Here is a 25,160-nt window from a genome sequence, read left to right on the forward strand (position 1 = left end):
ACGTCAGTTTTTTTTTTGAGTTTACTTTTCATAATTTAGTTTTTGACAACAAGTTCTGAATTTAATCTCGAATATTTATTACTGTACCTATACTAAATGGACAATTTTTAATTTGACTTCTTTCGATTTTGACGATATTCTTAGTAATTTAGGAACACCTGAAAAAAAGTAGGCATTTATCTAGACACCGATGTTTACTTTATTAACTTTGTATTTGTTCTTGTACTATACTTGTTAGTGTTGACTTATGAATAAATAAATAAATAAACATTGTTTAAGCTATAATAAATAAATATATAGTTAAATTCATTTTCATTTTACCTTTTCTTTTTTAATTACACAGTCGACTGTTACTAAGGTCTATAACATTCAATTATAATTCCCAGACTAAGGGTAGGAATTGAACTGGCTAGTCAATAGTCATAATGAAAAACGATACCGGATCAAAATATTAAAAATCCCGATGTATTTTTACCCTCTTCATTTATTTTATTATGCTTATTGTTATTAAATGGTTTGATTTTTTTTCCTATTAATTAAGTAAAAGTAGAAATATATGTACGAAACATGTTTTTAACTAAAAACACTTGATTATTGGAAACAATTTGTAACAACTTTACATACGATATTTTATAGCGCAATAACTTCACTGTAATAAAAAATAAAGAAATTTAAATTATATTAAGTTATTTTTGCAGAAAGAAGGGGACAGTAATTATTGGTAAATAAAAAAGCCCTAAATTAGTTATCGATAAAAATACGAGTATGTGAAAGTATTGACGCGCAAAATTTTAAAGATTATTTGATGTCAAATTATTTTAAATTGTACGTACGTGATATGGTTTACATATTTTTTCGATACTTTTGATATTTTGTTTCTTTTCATAATTTTTATTTTACATTTCATTAAATTAAATGTATTGTTAGTGAAGTTTATATTACTGAGTTACTGAACTGTTTAAAAGTGCTTGAATACGGTAATTTTTCACTTTGATTTAATTAACATTCCTTACACAGCACTATACTGTACTAATCAAAGACAATTGATATTAGCTTACTTAGGTTCTGATAATATTTGATTGATAGTAGGTATAATCAGTATTTTGTAGAACTACTTTGTCCCTAGTAGATATAATTTTTATAATTATATTAATTATACATTAAAATATTTTTTTTGTATTTATTTTACTAAACAATAAAAAATATTTTTATGAAAGTATCGAATGATATAGTACACGGTACACTGAATATAATCCACAATGAATTGTAGAGCTTGAGCTCCCTTTTAATATTATTGTGATTATGTGTCGTAGTCGGTTTTTTTTAATAATTAATTTTTGTTTTGCAGACCGTGACGTGAAAAACACAATAAGCGGTAGGTACAAGAACTAAGGAAGTTGACGATTGTTTATTAGAAAAGCAATATTCAACACAACATTATAGCGTCTAGATCAGAAATCGCTTGTGGATAAAGTTTATCCTGCACATAAGTTACGAATAGACTTTAACAGCAGGAGGTCGAACAGGGACTTGTTATTAGGACCTGTATCGCCTCAATTAAGAAACTACAACTTTTAGATTATAATTTGCGAATATCTCATGGATAGGTTATATACTAGCTTTTACCCGCGGCTTCGCTCGCATCGAAGCCATAAAATTCGTAGATTTTATCTTTCTTAAAAAAAAATAAATATAAAGTATCCTATGTTACTTCTAATATCTCTTATAATATGTGTACAAAATTTTATGATGATCGGTTAAATAGTTTTCGCGTGAAAACGCAACAAACAAAATGACATTCACATTTATAATATTAGAATGGATGTGAATTCAATGATAAAAAAGAATAATATATTAAAAACTTTTATCTGTTGGATACCGTCATCCGTCAATTAGCCTTATCCACGACAGGTGAAACAGGCCCTGAATAAATAATTTATCAAACAAAGTTTATAATGATTTGAATTATCCGGTTCCACAGATAATCTGGTTTTACATAAAATATATTAAATGACATTAAGGTCACGTACTGTCATGATTTATACACGATATTTAATGTACCTATTTTAAGGTATTTGCTCGCAAACGGAAAAAAACCGACTTCAATTACATCGACAAGTAATACAACGTAGGTAGACGAAAAAATAGTCAAGTAAATACGCGTTGTCAAAGATTACTCAAAAAGTTGTTATCAGATTTCGATGAAATTTTAATGTGACCACATATAAACATCAGCTTTCGATTAAATTAAAAATCATTAAAATCGGTAAACCCAGTAAAAAGTTATGCGGTATAATACAACGTAGGTCGACGAAAAAATTGTCAAGTAAAAGCGCATTATTAGATATAACTCGAAAAGTAGTTGTTAGATCTCAAATAAATTTAAATGGGACCGAATGACACACACCACCTTTCAATTAATTTTTTTTGTCAAAATCGGTTCACCCAGTCAAAGTTCTGAAGTAACAAAAAAAAATAATGTCGGGTTGAGAAACTCTCCTCCTTTTTTGGACGTCGGTTAAAAATGATTAAAGTTGATTGCCCTTTTTTATAACGAAAATTTAAGTCCATAAAAGATATTTTCATATTCGTATTTTAAGTTACATACCTACTTGATTAGTTCGTATTCATTAGTAATTATTATTTAAAGTGATTTTGTTGTAAACTTAGTATAATTATGGTATACAATAAAAAAAATCAAATACTTCTCATAACACCTTAAATTAACGAATTATGTAAACAAAAATTTTTGGGTCTTTCACAAAAGTATAGATTTTTCCTAAGTTATAAGCGAGGTTCGTTTACATTAGTAATAACTAAACTGTGTTCCACATATTTTCATATCATATTATTAATTAATCGACATATTAAAAATTAATTTAATTAAACACAAATCTCTAATTACTTACGAAATTTAATCAAAGTACTAATATATATCCAATATCAAGTTTCTTAATTATTACATTTTAACTTTGTTTATAATAATTAGGAATGTGCATTAAAATTATATAATACATTATCATTAGTATAATATTATTGCAGAAATAATTATATAATTGCGGTCAATTAATAGTGAATCCGCGATATTTCGTAGAGCGAGATTTGGTGCGCGCAAGTAACGCGCAAGGTCCATGAAGGTCGTTACGTGGTGAAAGTAATAAGCATGCAGCGAATTGATATATATTTATGTCGATACATTAATACATTTTACACGCATTACATTTATACATATTTTATTACATAAATAAAAGTACACTTGTTCCGATTTCTTTTTTTTTCGTGATTTAACCGTTACATATAATTTAAGTACATTTTAATCGAGTAGATATTGAATTAATTTAAATCCGATTTTTATGATTCGTTACGATAATTTAGACAGATTCAACATTCTTACATCCTTATGCAGGTAATTATGTCAAATGTTTAAAATTATTCCAATTTAAATAACAAAAATCGTTAAGTTTTTATTTAGCATCTATTTACATAATTAATAGCCGACTAATGGTGAAGTTATTTTTTTTTTAATACGTCTGAAAACTCTAGTACTCTATATTAAAATAACAAGACTTACATAATAGTTATTTTTTCGAAGCAATGAAGGTTATAGTATGTTTCAATGAATATGTATACAAATATATATTATATTAAAAATAAATGGGATAATTATTATATATTATATAAATGTATATACGTATTTATGTATGTATGAGTGTGAGGGGGTGTATGTGTATACATAAAGAGAGAAAAAAAACATGCTATAAAAACAGTATACGCCCATAGTGTTTAAGGCACGAAAAAAAGTCAAGAAAAAAATATAACTTAATATGCCTTAACAAAGATAAAATAACAAAAGTATATTGTAACTTTTTGTTTAATGCCAATGCACAGATTCGGTAGCCCACTTTTGATTATACACTACATAGTATTTATTTGTTAACAAAGCTTGAAAATATACTAACTTGTATAACTAAAGCATTATTTAAAAGTTTAAAGTTAGTTTGACACTCGCTCGAGACAGAGAAATCATTATTTAGGCCATACGTCTTTTTTCGTGCTCTGAATATTTTTATTTATATTTTATAGTACAGAAAACAAAACATTTAAATATTTTAGTAAAAGTTAAACATTTATTGTATTTCTAGAGTCGCGATATCTTTCCGTTTAAGAGTTGCATAATTGTATTTGCTGCAACACTAGGATAGCAATGAGAAATAACTCTTATAAACAATGCTGGTACAACGACACTACTTATCCCATGATGGAATCTCTTCCAGTAGTCCTGACACATGAAAAGTATAAAACAGTTGCAAAATTAGCGTGTACAATCTCCACATATTGAGAATAAAAATATAACGTATATACAAATAATATGATACTTATACTTATTATACATACACGCTTACACATATACGATACACAATATAATACATAAGATAATATATTCTAATACGCCTAAGCTACTCCTTATTACATCAGCTATCTGCCAGTGAAAGTCCCGTCAAAATCCGTCCAGCCGTTTCAGAGATTAGCCGGAACAAACAGACAGACAGACAGACAAACAAAAATTGTAAAAAATGTTATTTTGGTATATGTACCGTATTTACATCCATATTCCTTTAGTAAAAAGTGGTTATTTAATATTACAAACAGACACTCAAATTTTATTTATTTGTATAAATTAACTATTAAGAGCCATTTCACAATTTTACGCTCTGCAAGTTTAGGTAAATTTGGTCGCATCGCGCGAGTCGTACGAGCCGCGCGATCTTTGTGCTAGTACGTATAGTGTGACAACCAAAAGACCATCGTGATCATTTTCTGATGTATAATAAAAATTATAACTATGGTATAAAATGTTTTTTACATAATTAATTTGTTAAAAATTTCAAGTATGTTATATAACAACAGTCAATAAATTTAAAATAAAATTAAAAAAATCAATTTTATGAAACAATTTTTTTAAATTGATTTAGTTTTTTCAGTTTACGAATGAATCTAATATTTACGATATGAATAAAAAAGCATTTAATGACATCGACACCGACAAACATATTAATTAACAAATAACAAGACAAACAGATTGAAATGCCTATTTGTATTGATAGTGTGATAAAAGAAAATTAAATTATACATTTGTTTACAGAAATTATCATTATATTATTTTACAGTCATTTTCGTAATATGTTTATTTTATTTATATTTTATTATGAAAGTATCAAATGCGTTTTATCCACTATAACAACAGGCGCTTGGCGCGTGTGAGCGAAAGAGACGGCTGCGCAGAATTTGGCGTGGACCTTACCTCTAAGAGCGCTAGCGCTCGACTGATTTACCGGGCTTGATGCGTGGCAATATATACTATCTTTTTATTATTTAATATAAAATGTATTAAAAATAATTACATCTTTTAATTATTTTTTTTGTATTCCTTAATGATGTAAGTTTACTTTGATGAAGATAGTTCGTTTAAATTTCTTAGTTTTCTAAGAGAAATATCGCATTTAAAATTGTACTTATTTGGAAAATATTCGTAACTTTAAATTTTTTTTAACGTTTAATAGAGATACAAATGGAATAAAAATCTATGATAGTGGACAACAAAATTATATTCCACATATTATGATATTTTTTTAAAATGGTTTCAACGTAGAGGTTATTGAAAAGTAGGACTTCAAAGTATACATTGCGACCGTTTACCCAGGGAGGAGGCTGATGAAAAGGTTGATAATTTTATACACATAATATAAATCAAAATTCTGATCTGAATATGGACTACAACAAAAGTTGCTCTATTATATTTCAAGAATATAAATTACATTATTGCATCCAACACTGAGATTAACGACGTCAAAATATTACAATTTCGCGGATTGTTACCGATTTTTGTGAAATGGCTCTTAACAGAACGAAGTCTGTCCGGGCAGCTAGTATAGTAATAATTATATACAGAGCAGTACTACAGAGTAAAGACAGGGTAAAACCGTCATATCATTTACTTGTATTACTTTATATTATAACTTTAATTAAAAACTCACGTAGAAAGAATACCTTATATCAGTTAGTTGTATCAAAGATTAAGCAAAAATATTCTTCCGGTTTATTACACACGGATATATTTCAACATACGTTATTTTCTCACTACACTTTCAGTTACGTATAAATAAAACAATTACATTTATATAATAAGAACCAAATAAAGTAAGTAAATAACCTATTGTGGCACAAAAGTCTAATTTTGTGTTAACCAGTTATATTTTGGTCTTTGTAATCATACTTTCCTGACAAAGATGTGTCCACCGAACATAGGTGATAAATATTTTATGAAGTTATGTCATTTGGTCTATCATTTTTATTTAAGACAGTAATTAAGTGTTGACAGTAAGTTTTTAAATTTTCACAATTAGTATAAACACTTTTAATTTTACGGGACTGACCGAAACTATCATTTTAGAACTCCCGATATTTCGACGACATTGCGGACGCTACCATTGACCGAAATCCCGTCTACCATTGGCGTCTGCAACGTCGCCATAGAAAATCGCGGTAAGTCCCGTAGAATCAAAAGTAATAAATACTACCTGTCTAAGTATTTATCATTTAAATAGCATTCACTTAGCCACATTGTTATCGTATCTTATCAAAATGACTCTCACTAATGGTGTAGCGAAATAGCATTGTATTAGCAGTATGATTACATAGTAATAAATCCTTAGTTGATAGATTTCCCACACGATGTCGGAGTATATCACCGTCAAGGCCGAACATCGGCTCTCATTAGTGTTATTGCGGTATAAGAACATGGTTAGACTGAGTTAAATAATCGACTTGCATTAGTTAATCGACATTGTTACTTGGCCTATTTTTGCTACATACTTGTTGAATATTATCGTGATTGCTTAGATATCTACATAAATAAAAATTAATGTTGCTAAGCGCATAACTCAAGAATGGCTCGACCAATTCGGCTTATTTATTTTTTGTGTGTTTCTTAAGGCCCACGGAAGAATTTTTTTTTTTTTTTTTTTTTTTACTATTAACTTTTGACAGAACGAATTCTGTCGGGGTAGCTAGTTTAAAATCAAAACTCACTTTCAATATAGATTTTTTCAATCCTTATTAACCTGTGTGTTTTGTCAACTGAAAGTGCCACCATACTCGTAGGTCTAACAATTCAATAAGCTAGTTTGAAAGTAGTAGTAGTAGTAGTAGTAGTAGTAGTAGTAGTAGTAGTTGTAGTTGTTTTGTATTTACGTGTTTATCTTACGATCATTTAAGTGTATTTTTAGGAATTTTATTAAATTTACATAAATATAACGGGTACAGCTTACCGTAACGCATGCCATAAAACAGACACAAACCTATAAAAAAGTAAAAATGATAAGGATACATTAACGGTAAATACACGATGCAAAGTTTCTTACGCAGTTTATAGAACGCTATACGCCATCCTAGCTTGATTTACGCTTCCGCCGTATGAGGATATACCAGTACTAGTTCCCATTTCACACACGTAACTTATATCGGCACATGATTGTATGTGCCGTGCAAAACTTTCGTTCTATTTTCCGACATAATATTAACAGAAATCTTAAAACATGTCGTTTAGAATTTCCTAATGTGTGGGTAACACAAAAATAAAATCATACAAAATAATCAATATATGTTACTATTACAGAAAAGAATATTACAATTCTTCCTGAATTGTAATAAATCTTAAAATAGAAGATTAAGTGTTGCTGATCGTGTCTTCAATGAATATCTATAATCGGGGTTATTCTTATTCGATTCTCACGCCGAGATTTATAAATCGGGACCGCTTTTCGATAACATGGCTGCATTTTCCATTCAAAGTTTATCACGACAGATACCAATCTACGTCATTGTTACTAGAACGTCTTTCGATCTGATAGATCATTTTGTCACACGGATATGCTATATTATTAGAGTGTTTCTCGTAGGTTTCTTTGATGCTAATGATTAATTATAATCTTATTTTAGACGAGGAAGTTATTTTATTTATTTCTTAGAAGTGAAGGACGAAAGACTTATAGACGGAAGTTGTTACTTTAATTTTTATGGATAAATAATTCTATTACATTTTAAGAAACCGCTTCGATATTAAGTATCTCGACAGACATAATTAAATTATTTGCTGAAAATATGTCATATATATGTAAACATATAAAATTAATCAAATTGATAGATATACGAGTACAATCTTGTTATATGTTACTGAGGCAGGGTACAGCAGAAAATATTCTGTTTAAAATCTGGAGCAGCCCGACTGGAGAAGTACCTCAACTATACAGAAGATCACTAAATAATACTGCTCTAAAGCAGTGTTGTGTTCCTGTGGTGAGTGAGGCGACCAGACCTCCTGAGGGGGAGTGTGGATAGGGTTGGCAACGCGTTTGCGATGATACTGGTGTTGTAGGCAGTAGAATATGGTAATCGCTTACCATCAGGTGAGACGTACGCATGTTTGCCAACCTTGTATAAAAAAATATAGAAAGTCAAAAGAGATGGAGAGATCTACACGCCATGTAATATATAGATTATAAGCGAGGCTTTAGCCTAGCAATATGTTATTAATTCCAACTGTAGATTAGTGTTATTTTATCATCATCATCACTGCAGCCTATCGCAGTCTACTGCTGGATATAGGCCTCAACAAGTTCGCGCCAAAAATGGCGTGAACTCATGTGTTTTGCTCACAGTCACCACGCTGGGCAGGCGGGTTGGTGACCGCAGGGCTGGCTTTGTGGCTCCGAAGACGATGCTGATTAATTAGTATTTGCTCTTAATTCTACAGAAATTTTAGACCTAACATAATATAACAGTATACACATAATACGCTAAAATAATTTATTAGCTTTTGTCACATTTTAATGTAAATATACTTATTTATTATTTGGCACAGAGGTGATATATTATTTTTATTTTGAACAGTTTTTAAGGCCCCACGATTGTATTTTGTTTTAAAAGTTTTAATGTAAAATAAATAAACTAATACTATTTAAGGCAGGTTATTACTTTATTACAGACTTTTTAGGTTAAGTTATAAACCTGCCATAGAAGATAGAGTACACTGTTGCATCTACGTCTTTCAAATGACACAATACAAGTGGAGCAAAATGATTTTCCGTAATAGCTTCAATCGATAAGCCTAGCAATAACAGTGTCAATTATATCTTATATTTCATAGCGATACCGTCTTGTCACCATATGTGACATATACAGGAAACGATGATTGATAGAGGAATATAAATTAAGTTATTTTTATGGATTCTAACAGTAAGTGATAAAATTTTATAAATAATAAATAAGCAAATCCAATTAAGGTATTATAACATATTACAAAGTAGGAGGCATAGACATCATCATCATCATCATCATGACAATAACGATGATAAAAATTATTTGAAATTAAAAAAGAACGATAAAAACTCAAAATATAATATTTATTCTTACTTTTAAATTTAGAATATTTTAATGTTTTTTTTTTTAATCTTTCCACAACTAGGTCGGCAAACATGCGTACGGCTCACTTGTAGGAAAGAGGTTCCCGTAGCCAACAGACACCGACAACACCAGAAGCAGCGGAACAATAATATATTTTGTATCTTATTCTTTAACAAATGTTAAAAGTATATAATTGATTTTATAACATGGCAACGATTAAAATTACTATATAAAATTGTAATAGAACACCATTACATTCTTAATTTTATTTTTACTATGAAACTAACAACCCTCTAACATGAATCTTTCTTAAGTCTTGACTGACGCAAAATTCATTTCGTGGAAACGATTTAATACTATTTAACTGATATTTCCACAATAAGTGAACAAATTACATCGCTAATAGAAACATACTTTGCAGAAATAGTAATTTTACATATGAAACGTGTTACGTGTGTAAAAACAACCGTTAGTCAGGAATCACAATTTACATTTTAAAAACAATCTTACTTTTCCCAGAAGACACTAACATCCTGACTCGTTTCTAGCCCCGGAAGCCTGATGCAAATACAACCCGATTATTACAGTCGTCACGAATTTACCGTTTTGTAATTAAATGTCTTTATTAACGGTAACGAATGTCTTCCTTTTAGATATAACACAAAATAAACAGACTAACTTCAAGAAGGTGGTGAAGACTAAACTTCAAGTCATTCAAGTTGAAAAATACTTATTTTCGTATTTTAAAACAAGTAAGACCAATTTGTTTAAAAATATTTTTGACTCTTATATATATATATATATATATATATATATACTAGCGACCCACCCCGGCTTCGCACGGTTGCAAAAACTATCAGTACTCCTCTACTATATTCATCACATCATCATTATCACAGCAGCCTTTCGCAGTCCATTACTGGACATAGGCCTCCACAAGTTCACGCCAAAAATCGCATGAACTCATGTGTTTTGCCCATAGTCACCACGCTAGGCAGGCGGGTTGGTGACCGCAGGGCTGGCTTTGTCGCGCCAAAGACGCTGCTGCCCGTCTTCGACCTGTGTATTTCAAAGCCAGTAGTTGGATGGTTATCCCGCCATCGGCTGGTTTTTTTAGTTCCAAGGTAGTAGTGAAACTGTGTTATTTCTTAGTCGCCTCTTACGACACCCACGGGAAGAGAGGGGGTGGCTATATTCTTTGACGCCATAACCACACAGCATCTACTATATTATGGATGTATTAAAAAACCTTCCTCTGGAATCACTCTATTTACTCATGAAAATCGCATTAAAATCCTTTGCGTAGTTTTAAAGATCTAAGCATACAGACAGCGGGAATCGACTTTGTTTTATACTATGTAATGATATATAATACTAGCTGACCCCGAAAACGCTGATTTGCCATATATTTTATTAATCTTCTCAACCCCCCCCCCCCCCCCCATAACTGAGGGGAATGAAAAATAGATGTTGGCCGATTCTCAGACCTACCCGATATGCACACAAAATTTCATGAGAATCGGTCAAGCCGTTTCGGAGGAATTTAACTACAAATACCGCGACACGAGAATTTTATATTATATACTTATTTATATTCAGTATTCATTTTATTTCATAACTTTTAAACGCAGACATCGACTGGTGATCTAACATATATACATTTTTCAATAATAGGAAAACAAAAGTTGCGATAGATATATAATCTATCAAGTGATCCATATTTGGCTTGTCTTGAAAAATGGCTAAACAGCCAAAAATCCGCTCGTGTAATGCACCGTTTTAAAACTATGTTTAACTTATATTGCGTAGTTGCGGCGTGCAAGAAATTATAAATAAATAAAATATATAGCCTATTACTTCCCTTCTATAGACCAGTTAAGTTAGTTATAATTAGATAAATTTAGGTATCAAATTACCTGTGACTAGAAATTGCCACAGTTATAATGAACGTATTTAATTTCCTATTTGTGAAAGTTTTATAGAGTCTATGTGACAGTTATATAACTAACTGCAAGGGGGATTATGATATCTATGTAAATTTCAAAGTATATATTAAAATAGTTGACACAGGGAACTTCGTGCCGCCATTTTGTTGTGAAAAGGGGATCAATCTTTTTTTCAAATTTTTCTTCTAAATGAAACCATGTACTAACAAAAAAGACTTTAGATTAGAATTATCCAATTTAGTGCAGGTGTTCAAGATTTATGCGCGTTTATTCATTTTGTCGATTTATTTTTTATTTATGTGGATTATAAAAAAAGAGCTGAACGGTTTGTGTTTCTTTAACATTAAAAAATATTTTTTACAACTTATATTATTCAAAATCATTTCAAAAGAATACGATATGTGTTACTTTAAAAACTTTAAAGTTATTATTATAATCATTACAGAAGATAATTTTTTTGTAGTAACTTCAATCAAATTGTATCAAAATTCTATCCCTACTTAACGAAATGAGAGATATGTCGATAGATTAATAAGACCTGGCGTTAAAAGTCACTTGTGTCTATTGCAGTGCACTGCTGGACATAGGCCTCCCCAAGTTCGCGCCAGACATCACAGTTATCCGCAACCCTCATCCAGCCTACACCAGCAATCTTACTGAGATCGTCGGTTCTGCGGGCCGGAGGACGTTCCACACTGCGTTTGCCAAGACGCGGTCTCCACTCTAGGACACGTATGCTCCAACGGCCATCGGTCCTACGACATAAATGGCCAGCCCACTGCCACTTCAACTATGTCGGTTACTTTATATATATATAGAAATGAAATGATATAGAAATGAGGCCATCATATATATATATATATGATGGCCTCATTTCTAATTCTAAAGACTTTAAACGTAATCCTTATTCACTCAAAGTAAACTATACAGATATTCCTCAAGTATTGTTTTTAATACCTCGTATTATAGATACAATGGCGATCAATTTCAGATACGTCACACGTTGCCGTAGGTTATCTTTTGAGAATTGATTACATTTATCACTGTTTGAATCAGCAATCCGGATGTATATGTGAAAATAGATTTTGCTTTCTAGACGTAGAATATATTCACTATTGATATAAAATTGCAGAGTATTTCGTCTGTTCGATCTTGATGAGAGATTGATCAGCTTTTTTTACCTTTCTTAAAAAGGATAAAATATTCTGGTACGATTTATAACATTAATAGTAAACTTAATGTATGACCAATAAAGTGTAGTCTTGTTTTATTATAATTAGATAATAAAAGAGAAAAATAATCCAATCCAATCCAAGGACGTTTTTCAACAAGCAACATTTTTGACAAATTTTCATCTTCCAAAGCCGCACATCTCAACATTATTATAACTAACGAAACTCGAGTATTTCGGTCGAGAGTTTATTTAAGTGTGTTTCATATAAGAAAAATATCAATGAAATTGTTCAGTAATTAATCCAGACCACATTTCACACACATACTACAAATCAAAATTAAAAAGAAAGTAAGAAAGGACAGTAAATTAAATTTATGTTTTAAAATAAAATGAGGCTGCATTTAACTTAGAATAAAAAATATCTTAAAGATGTTGAGTTGACACTGAACAATTTCAATTAATCAAAAACAAAAAAATAACCAAATTAATAAATCGCGTGTAAAATCGTATTATATCAAAACTCATAAATATGTAGATATATGCAGCTTACTTAATACATAAAATGACACACATGTACAAATTGAATGCAACTGTAAAGTCGTTAAGTATATGTTTATCGCCCATAAAGTATTCAGCAATACCTTTGATACTCAATAAAATTCAAGTAGAAATACTGTCACATTCTGTTTACTCGAACTGCGAAAATATAATTATAAATCTCCTACAGAAGCCGACGAAAGGTGTTACTGTATTATGAAATAGAAATTATTTAGGTTCACTACGCACGCGATACTGGAATCCAACTGTAGAACTTATATAATAAGCCACAATGGCCTTTATTAGTTAAGTTATAAAGATTTTATTTGGTTAAAGATACTGGCCATGTACTAGTATGAAACCTTGGTTAGTTCGTAGCACACGCTACTATGCATACTGAATTACTGATAGCTGGAATGGAACCTGTTCCTCACCGTTCTAATCTGTCTTTAGATAAATTGAATCCAATATTATATCTGATATAAATCGATTGTGGGCGAGCACGTTAGCCAACTGAGATGTAACATTTTATGAATAGCACACACTGTAGTCTGAAGCTAGAAATAATGCTTCGATTATGATATCTTCACTCGTGCCCACATGAGTTGACAGATTTAAGATAGTCGTGAAATATTTTATAAGCATTTAAGTATATATTTGCCATATATAAATATGCAAGTTAATCGGAAAATCGATAGTATAAAATGTGGTTGACTTTATATTTGGTATAAATAAATAAAACAGTTGAAATAGATATAATGTTCTGATAAAGTTAAAAAATATCTTAAGCTTTTCATTAAAGAAATTTAAATTGAAATTAGTAAGTAGTACGTGAATACAGCAAAATGTATTTGTTAAGCATATTTTTATACGCTTCATCCTGTAATATCCCATCGCTGGGCATAGGCCTCTTTCCCCATGTAGGAGAAGAATTAGAGCTTAATCCACCACCCCACTCTAATGCGGATTGGCGGATTACGCATTTTTTATGGCGTTGCATTATAATGAAGTTTGTTTTAGCACGAGAGAATCAAAGTTAAAAATGTAAATAAACATTCTGCATCGAAGCAAAATACAATTGTTTCAGACCTTTACTCGTGCTTGGTACAATTTCTACGAAACGAAATCGTACGAAATTTTTAACCCTTTCCATTTTATCGAAATTTCTTTAAAAGAAATATTTCTTTCGCCATTATAATTACACGCATTGTGGGCTCGTGTAAAACATCACGAACCGGCCCTTAGTATCGAAGAAAGTAATTCAGTAATATTTATAACCAGTTCAAAGTTATGCAGTTCCGCTTCGCATTAAAGAATATATAAAACAAGTAGTTTGAATATTAAAAACAGCTGATCGAACACAAGTGAAATTTCTTTAACTGTGAGAATATCCGATCAACTCTTGATGTTTATAAATTTATCGATGTCGGGTGACTGGCAAGACGTATACAGAGGGGATTATAATCTTAAGTATTTAGGATTTTATAAAAAGAGAAATCCAGTTTTAAATGTTATTTCAGTAACGTAACTGTCATCACTCATCACTTCAGCCAATCGCAGTCCACTGCTGGACATAGGCCTCCACAAGTTCGCGCCAAAAATGGCGTGAACTCATGTGTGTTGCCCATAATCACCACGCTAGGCAGGCGGGTTGGTAACCGCAGGGCTGACTTTGTCACACAGAAGACGCTGCTGCCCGTCTTCGGCCTGTGTATTTCAAAGCCAGCAGTTGGATGGTTATCCCGCCATCGGTCGGCTTTTTGAGTTCCAAGGTGGTAGTGGAACTGTGTTATCCCTAAGTCGCCTCTTACGACACCCACAGGAAGAGAGGGGGTGGCTATATTCTTCATTGCTGTAACCGCACAGCATGACGTAAACGTAATATACACAAAATATTCTTTATTTAAATTACATCAATGTGTAAAAACAATGTACGATACAATAACCAAAACAATGATACTACCAAAAGTTTTGTAAGTATGACCACCTTAGTCTTTCTGTCTTGTAACACTATATCTATTTCTCTTCTTGTAACACTATATCTATTGGTTTCCATTTTTAAATTTATAGACATAGTTCAAAGACCCATTTGAAATTCAGTTCATTTTAAAATATTACCATAATCGTAATAGAAGTCGTAACCCGACAGCGGGGTTGTGAACTCTAAAGCGAGATTTATTTGAAAACTCGTAGCAGTACACAATACGACATCGCGGTTGCGAGTCGTTTCCGCCAGACCATTTGTTAAAACCTTTATGGAATTGTTTAACTGTTGTTAGCTGTGTTCTCATCGACTACCTGATATATTTTTTAAATAATAATAAACATGAATGTGAACTCACCGTAGCCAAAATTGAATATACATATTTTTTTGTACATTACAATATTAGTACTATTTGAATTAGGCTAAATAAATTACGTTAACATACGCACGCGTATAGAAGAACATAGGTTTCATATCATTCTACGTTATTTTTGTATATTTTAATATTGTGAAAATGCTTATAACGGTTATAGAAATAAGTATTTTTATACTTAATGGACTAATTAAAAAATCATAACTTTACCATATTCTCGAACTTTAGGTTTTAAGAACAACAAATAAGTTTTCTAAAGCGTAATTCTTGGAAACGTAGCCTTAATTCTCATTCTTATGTTCAAAACCTTGTATTTGTTAAACAAATACTTCAAAGTGGCTTACAGTGCACGTCTGGTGTCAATGTTAGTTATTTACGACTTTCAATTTGCAATAACAACGTAAAATTCAGGTTAACTTTATGAGTCAAACATAACGTACCCACATGTACACCATAACGCTAGTATTGTCGGCCATTGTCCTGATTTCGAAAGCCAAAGCTGTTGTAACCTTCAACTAAAGTTGGCACTGAAATAGACCTTAATACTTCTTGTTTTTGAAGGTTTTTCAAGATTATCTAATATATTGATAAACAATTGTGATAGTAAATCCAACTACAAAGGTACAAAAGTTTTAAAAATACATTACTACCCACTAAAACATGTTTTTAATTAATTTATAAGTAACATGAAATAAACATATATATACTCGTACTAATAAGCCTAATTATTGTTTACTAAGTACGATTAAATTGATAAAACATCATGAATCGTCACCCAACTAATATATTACCTATACCATACTAAAGGTTACTTGCACAATGGCGGAAAAGTTGTCACCAGTGCTTAAAATTTTGTCTCAAACATTGTGACCAATAAATACATTAATTTTACAACTTACTTAACTTCTAACGTAGTAAAGTAATTCTGTTTACGTGTAGATACATTACATCTGAAGTAAGCAAGAACTTGTGCCTTACTTTGACGATGGGTCCATACTCGTACAAGTTATTTTATAATGCGCAACAATATACTCAATATGTATATAGTTCGCGCATGTACCCGGTTTTCGAGACTATACTTCTATATAGTTCCACAGTTGCTCCTCTAACGCCATCTAGTATTGAGTAGAGAGTTTCATGCGGTCTCTGTCTTTGCGTGGTTTCAATGGTTGCCGCTAGATGGTGCTAGTTTCTTTGTGTCCGTAACAATATATATATATATATATATATATATATATATATATATATATATATATATATATATATATGATGGCCTCATTTCTAATTCTAAAGGCTTTAAACGTAATCCTTATTCACTCAAAGTAAACTATACAGATATTCCTCAAGTATTGTTTTTAATACCTCGTATTATAGATACAATGGCGATCAATTTCAGATACGTCACACGTTGCCGTAGGTTATCGTTTGAGAATTGATTACATTTATCACTGTTTGAATCAGCAATCCGGATGTATATGTGAAAATAGATTTTGCTCTCTAGACGTAGAATATATTCACTATTGTTATAAAATTGCACAGTATTTCGTTTGTTCGATCTTGATGAGAGATTGATCAGCTTTTTTTAACTTTCTTAAAAAGGATAAAATATTCTGGTACGATTTATAACATTAATAGTAAACTTAATGTATGACCATTAAAGTGTAGTCTTGTTTTATTATAATTAGAAAACAAAGGTGAAAAAAAATATCCAATCCAATCCAATGGCGTTTTTCAACAAGCAACATTTTTGCCACCTCCACAAGTTCGCGCCAAAAATGGCGTGACCTCTTGTGTGTTGCCCATAGTCACAACGCTAGGCAGGCGGGTTGGTGACCGCAGGGCTGACTTTGTCACACAGAAGACGCTGCTGTCCGTCTTCGACCTGTGTATTTCAAAGCCAGCAGTTGGATGATCAGCTTTTTGAGTTCCAAGGTGGTAGTGGAACTGTGTTATCCCTTAGTCGCCTCTTACGACACCCACAGGAAGAGAGGGGGTGGCTATATTCTTCATTGCTGTAACCGCACAGCATGACGTAACCGTAATATACACTAAATATTCTTTATTTAAATTACATCAATGTGTAAAAACAATGTACGATACAATAACCAAAACAAAAATGCTACCAAAAGTTGTGTAAGTATGACCTTAGTCTTTCTGTCTTGTAACACTATATAAGTGTATATACTCGTTGGATTTCCATTTTTAAATTTATAGACATAGTTCAAAGACCCATTTGAAATTCAGTTCAGTTTAAAATATTACCACAATCGTAATAGAAGTCGTAACCCGACAGCGGGGTTGTGAACTCTAAAGCGAGATTTATTTGAAAACTCGTAGCAGTACACAATACGACATCGCGGTTGCGAGTCGTTTCCGCCAGACCATTTGTTAAAACCTTTTTGGAATTGTTTAACTGTTGTTAGCTGTGTTTTCATCGACTACCTGATATATTTTTTAAATAATAATAAACATGAATGTGAACTCACCGTAGCCAAAATTGAATATACATATTTTTTTGAACATTACAATATTAGTACTATTTGAATTAGGCTAAATAAATTAGGTTAACATATGTACGCGTATAGAAGAACATAGGTTTCATATCATTCTACGTTATTTTTATATATTTTAATATTGTGAAAATGCTTATAGCGGTTATAGAAATAAGTATTTTTATACTTAATGGACTAATTAAAAAATTATAACTTTTCCATATTCTCGAACTTTAGGTTTTAAGAACAACAAATAAGTTTTCTAAAGCATATTCTCGGAAACGTAGCCTTAATTCTCTTTCTTATTTTCAAAACCTTGTATTTGTTAAACGAATACTTCAAAGTGGCTTACAGTGCACGTCTGGTGTCAATGTTAGTTATTTACGACTTTCAATTTGCAATAACAACGTAAAATTCAGGTTAACTTTATGAGTCAAACATAACGTACCCACATGTACACCATAACGCTAGTATTGTCGGCCATTGTCCTGATTTCGAAAGCCAAAGCTGTTGTAACCTTCAACTAAAGTTGGCACTGAAATAGACCTTAATACTTCTTGTTTTTGAAGGTTTTTCAAGATTATCTAATATATTGATAAACAATTGTGATAGTAAATCCAACTACAAAGGTACAAAAGTTTTAAAAATATATTACTACCCACTAAAACATGTTTTTAATTAATTTATAAGTAACATGAAATAAACATATATATACTCGTACTAATAAGCCTAATTATTGTTTACTAAGTACGATTAAATTGATAAAACATCATGAATCGTCACCCAACTAATATATTACCTATACCATACTAAAGGTTACTTGCACAATGGCGGAAAAGTTGTCACCAGTGCTTAAAAATTTGTCTCAAACATTGTGACCAATAAATACATTAATTTTACTTCTTACTTAACTTCTAACGTAGTAAAGTAATTCTGTGTACGTGTAGATACATAACACCTGAAGTAAGCAAGAACTTGTGCCTTGTTGCTTGTGTAACTTTAACGATGGGTACATACTCGTACAAGTTATTTTATAATGCGCAACAATATGCTCAATAGGTATATATATATTAGTGTCTACTAAATTTGGTTCAATTGAATTCTCATATATTTTGTATCTTAAAATCTAGTCAAAAAGAAATATACAAAAACATATTATATTTATACATTTATCTGCGTGACATATACACAAGTATGAATTAATTTAATATAGATTGTCCTTGCAAGGCCGTGGGCCGGGCGTAGGATAATACGATGTGTAAATTAAGCTTTGTTTGTGAATCGTGAGAATACTGGGGCTTGTAACTTGTCGAACTTGACCTTAACGAGTTTATCGTACATTCAAAGTAATGGTTTTTTTGCAATATTTAAATTAAACATCGAAATTGTAACACACAATGACTAATGCAATTTTATTTTCAGATCGACCTTAGGATAACTTTTTAAAAGCAATTGTTATTGAGATTATGTTATTTGGACGAATAATTTATTAAATTTTTATAGATAACAAGAACATTTTATTGACTATATCAAAAATCGTGATCGAAAAATATTAAGGCGATTAGCTTTTCAGGAAGGCTTGAAAGGGGTTAAAAACAATCTACTGGATCTGTCTCCCGCAAAACCTCTTTAAGCGGTAACTTAGCGCTAAATCACTGTCACGACAATGTTTTTATCCTCTTCAAATTTTTTTAGGTATTCGACTACGGATTATGCCTCGCGGATACTCCTGTTTCCACCCTTACTAAAAACGACAAATGTGAACAAAGCCTATATGAATCGTAATAAGTATGAAGCCTATATAATGGTAAATACATACTTTATACAGAACTACAAACAAGTTCTTAAATTATTTACACATATAGTAATATCAAATTTTATTTAAAACTAGCAGTACACCGAGGTCTCTTCCTTGTTGATTTGAGGAACAAGAACAAACAATAGCTTATAGCCATCCTCGATACATAGATATCCAGCACAAAAAGCATTTTTCAATTCGAACTAGAAGTTCTTGGGATTAGCACGTAAACATACAAACAAATTTTTCGTCTTTATAATATTAGTATAGATGTAAATATTTGCTCGCAAAAAATGGCGTATTTAATAGAAAACGTTATGTTAGAAAACATATATGTTGCTCAACAACCACCTCTATTTCCTAGTGAAAATCCTCACACAACAGTGACAAACAGAAAGACAAACAGACAAAAATTTTAAAATAATTAGCTTGTGTTTAAGATCTTAAAGTTATTTTGAAAGCACAGACAGACAGACACTTCAATTTTACTTATATAGTAGTTAGTATAGTTTATTATTTTAAGGTCAGGTCATCTTTCCAAAAAATAAAAAATAGGTAGTCGTATAACTATAATAAAACGATTTCAAAATAATGCAATAATAGACTTACCAAGACCGCAAATGAGATAAGTAGGTGGTGGTTTTAAAACAGAGCGGGAGTAGGCCCCCCTAACAGTTTCTAACGCGCGAGGGGCCCCCGCCACGAGGAGGACACCTGGCGACACGTAGCCGGCATAACGCAGCTCTGCCGTCGCTGCTGCAAGCGCTCCCGCCCACCAACATTTCGCATTTGCTGCTAGGAAGCTCTGAAACACAAATAAAATTGGTATTTACGGAGAACTGTAGGTACAGTTATGTAAAGTTGATGTAGTCTATTTAATCCTTGAAAAATAACAAAAGTAGGCACTGAATAACAAATTTAAAGTAGTGAAAAGTTTAAGTGAGATTGTGTTCAGATAATGATGAGGATTAACACGTGCTTACGTTACGTAGAGAACAAAAGAGCTAATATACAATTTTTTGTTTACGTTATTTTTATATTTGCAAATCTGTTTTAACCCTGACTCTGATCAGATTGCTTTATTAAATGGCGTCCACTACATGCAAGAAACAACATATTACCTATCATTATGTCACGAGAAAACAATCGATGCGTAACTTCACGTGGTAGGTACTACAAAACACATTTACTGTACCTACATAATAACGTTAGTGTATTAGATTTCATATGTTATACAGTAACATACGTTACTGTATAACATATGTTACTTCGAAGTAGTAAAGCGTGTGTAACCGTAGCAAAATTCACACTTTTAAGTTTAATATTAACACAGATAATTAAAAACGAGTCACAGATTTATTTACGTTATTTAATTAATTAATAGAAAATAGACCTAAAATCCCTAATCCTTTATTTGTGTGAACAGTGGGATGTTGACAAGCACCAAGATGAATCATATCGTATCAGATAATTTTTTTCACTATAAGGAAGGAATTGATTTAAATAGCAATGCGAATAGTGCACGATATTTGCGAATTGCCTTGACCCGACTCCTTCGGTATTTCATGTTTCGTAACTTGCACTTTACCCTGCTCTTAGCAATTACTGACGGACAAACATTTGCTTATTTTGTATTACCTCCGTTGCACCATTCAATTATATAGTAGTTAGATTACACTTTTTACTTAAAATATGCTTTAATTTTCTGTATACTTATAAAATAGAAACGTTTGATAGTTATGTATTTTTCATTTACTTCTTTTTCATCTTCATCTAGATAACAGTATATTCTATTTTTACACAGGTATAGTATATTTATGTATTAATAAAAATGTGCTATGAAAATTGAATGCGTTTTTCATACGTCGAAAAAAAAACTGAAACGCTTAAAATTTATGTATAAACGGATTATCGTTGGATACAGATTGATGTTAATAAAAACTCTGCTCATTTTTTAAAGCAAAATAATAAATAGGTACGCCAAATTTTGAAATAAATTCGCACAGCAAAATATTTCACAATTTTGATTTTATCGATTTTTTATTTATACTGTGTTAAACTTTTTTTTTCGATAAAAGAAAACTGCAGATAATGTTGATTCTTTAGTAACAACGAACTACGTATACTTCTACAAAGAACTAACTAAATACTACTCTCGACTTGATTACTCTATAGACTATAGTCTATACTGTACTACCAAAAAGTTCCAATTTCTAATGTTCATGTACCTATAAAACGTAATATATTTTTGACGTGGCTTATAAACATATTTTTATTATTATTTTAACACAAATCTTGGAATGAAATCATAACTTTCAAGCTACTAATAAAACAGAACAACACACGATTCGCATTTTTTGTAATTCATTCACATACACAAACACTTTAAATTTTTAAGGAATTATGGCTTCTAAAATTATGTGTAGAGAAGCGAAAACTCCTTAAAAAGTAACGTTTAAACCTTTTTTTGTGTGTATAAGTGCGTGTTACTTTTGAAATCTTCTAGCGATCATGTACCTCGGATTTCGATGATGTCATATAAAGATATTTCGAGCTACGTGTGGTCATAAGGTCATTCACCATAACCATAACGTACCGCAGTTTTTTTTTCCTTTTCTAAGTATTTAAACTTGTACCGAAATATTTTTGCAGTACTAAAGTTTATGCCCATTTATGTTAATAACAATCGCAATCACAGAATATATTTTATTCAACAACGATTAAGTAAAATTTTGATTATAAATTCTAGTTGCTTTGAAGCAATGAAAATTTTCCATTGAAATGCCTTTCCCTAAAATTAAATGAAAAATATTTAATATAATAAATTAGTAATGAATTAGTTTACACAAAGTTGTTACATAACTACTCTGTAACAGGGTATTTCAAGTTCCCATAAAGCTCAAAGTTAATCTAAGGCGTTAATAACGATCTAATCAAGTACATTATTCCAGGAAAGGAGATTTCAGACCACACCCTAGACGGAAATATCCGTGGAATATTATTAGTCTGCGAAACAAGCTAATTTAATATTCGCTAGAAATTCCTTGGCCTTCTAGGTTTAATAAATCAGGGGACAACTCAATAACTTAGTAAAGATTGGTTTATGTGTGGACCAGGAATGAATAACTTTGCTTTTCTATCGTATAAATAAACATAAGTCTATATTCATTTGATTGGAATTTGCTATGGCCTGCTCCTTTTAGTTGAGATATACATAAAAATCACGTAATCACGTATACAGTAAGTGTAACGAAGACAAAAATACTTGTTACTTAACATGAACTTTATAATTTAGAGTTGCAAAAATATATTTTTTTTCTATGAAATATTTATATTTTTTTGGTTTTATTTAAACTAATAATACATTCCTTGATTCATGAAGTTATTAGTCGACATAAAACAATATAAAGACACGGAAGCGAAAAGATACGTCTCATATATGTGTACATTTAAGAATAACAGCACATATTGACGCGTCGACTCTTATCTTTTTGTAAAAGCGTAATAAAATTCCTTCATAATTTTTTACAACTGCGTAATAATTATGTGGAATAGATAACTGCGGTTATAATTCACAATAAGAAAAGTGACTGTAGGGGGATGAATTCCGCTCACACGGGAACGGATGTCAGGCGTAACGCTCACAATGCTCGATGTTTGTTTGCAGTGAAAACTCAAAAACTCCCAAGATGAAGATAACTTATCTACGTTTCCGAGCTACACGCTTAATTAAATGAATTGTATTGTAATCTTGCGTTATATATAACAAGTGGTAATGAACCGCTAAATCTATTGTAGTGTAAGTGGATTTCACATTCAAATTAAAAATGATTATTTCGTAAAAATGCGTTAATTTGACAAAAAATTAATAAGAAATGCAATCTTTAATATACCGTTAAAATGTAAAAAAATGTGAAATAACAAAAACCAATTTATTGTGAGCTATTTTATGTATTTTAATGTTTGCTATGTTATGTATCTTTCACTTCTATATACATATTTACGTTTAAAAAACATAACATATTGTTCACATAAATGGACTACAATAACGTTATTTTTAATGGTAAACGATTTTTTAAATTCGCTCTCTCTTCCACAGCGGTGTCTATAACTAAAATCAGTCACGTGTCGCCCAAAAAGCGATTCAGTGTCGCATTACATCCGTGTCGCTTAAAAAGTCTGTGACGAACTTATACAAACTTTAATGGCACTTCGTTAGATTTACTGCCCACGCTTCCCTTTTACAACGGTTGTGAAATCTTTTAAAATAAACTGAAATTAGCTTACTTTACTATCTCTATTTTACTTTGATATATAAATTTGTTTTATATACTCATTTCCTTTTATTACTATACTTTTTATAAATATTGCTTAATTTTGCCTTGGAGAGAATGTTAGGATATCGTTCCCGGTTATTTTCATAGACATCTGATAGCGATCGTCACTCGTAGTACAAAATATATGCGTCAACTTGCAGTGGAGCAGCGCCAATTAAACCAAAAATCAAAATGAAATCTTATCACATGATGATAGTTTTTGAGAAGTTTTAAAAAAGTACCATTCATTTCATTTTCATTTCATTTCATTCACTTCATCATCATCATCATTATTCCAGCCTATTGCAGTCCACTGCTGGCCATAGGCCTCCACAAGTTCGCGCCAAAAATGCGTGAAATCATGTGTGTTGCCCATAGTCACCACGCTGAGCAGGCGGGATGGTGACCGCAGGGCTGGCTTCGTCGCACCGAAGACGCTGCTACCCGTCTTCGGCCTGTGTGTTTCAAAGCCAGCGGTTAGATTGTTATACCGCCATCGGTCGGCTTCTTAAGTTTCAAGGTGGTAGTGGAACCTTGTTATCCCTTGGTCGCCTCTTACGACACCCACTTCAAAAATCACTTATGAACTGTCATTTTACACACCACTACACTATTATTATCAAATACATTATATTAGTTTTTAATAAATTAATTACACTAAATTTGAAGCTACAACCGGTTCAGAATGTAGATTCTGCAGAGAAGAATCGGCAAAAAGCTCCGCTGTTATTCTTTTAAAATATACTACTTACTTTAATACGACTATCATACATTACAACTGAAACTGACATTTCCAATGTTTTCAGCTAATATTTTCGAAATAAGGTCTTTGCTTGAATAGCTCATGATATTAAATTCCTTATCTAACTGTAGTTACACAATTATAGAGATGCGTAAGAAAAATAACAAGCACTTACATTGCACAGTCGTACTGAATGATTGAGATTTATGACTCCTGCTCATTGCACACTCTCACAGAGATTTCATTTTATTGCTTTAATTCTAACCATTGTAATAGAGATTTATAGATATTTGTATTAAGCAAGCATTATTTAATTTCCTTATTATGTTTAGTGTG

General features: G+C 31.3%; 1 protein-coding gene across 1 annotated transcript in view; it reads right to left on the reverse strand.

Annotated features, from left to right (window-relative positions):
* The window catches only part of LOC123654485 (putative uncharacterized protein DDB_G0286901), a 130,064-nt gene that overhangs the window by 59,804 nt on the left and 45,100 nt on the right, over positions 1-25,160 (reverse strand). Inside the window, exon 2 of the mRNA XM_045590385.1 lies at positions 20,376-20,571. Coding sequence (XP_045446341.1) covers positions 20,376-20,571 — 196 coding nt within the window. The remainder of the gene's footprint in view (positions 1-20,375; positions 20,572-25,160) is intronic.

The sequence above is a fragment of the Melitaea cinxia genome, chromosome 6, assembly GCF_905220565.1.
Source record: "Melitaea cinxia chromosome 6, ilMelCinx1.1, whole genome shotgun sequence".
Classification (NCBI taxonomy): Eukaryota; Metazoa; Arthropoda; class Insecta; order Lepidoptera; family Nymphalidae; genus Melitaea; species Melitaea cinxia.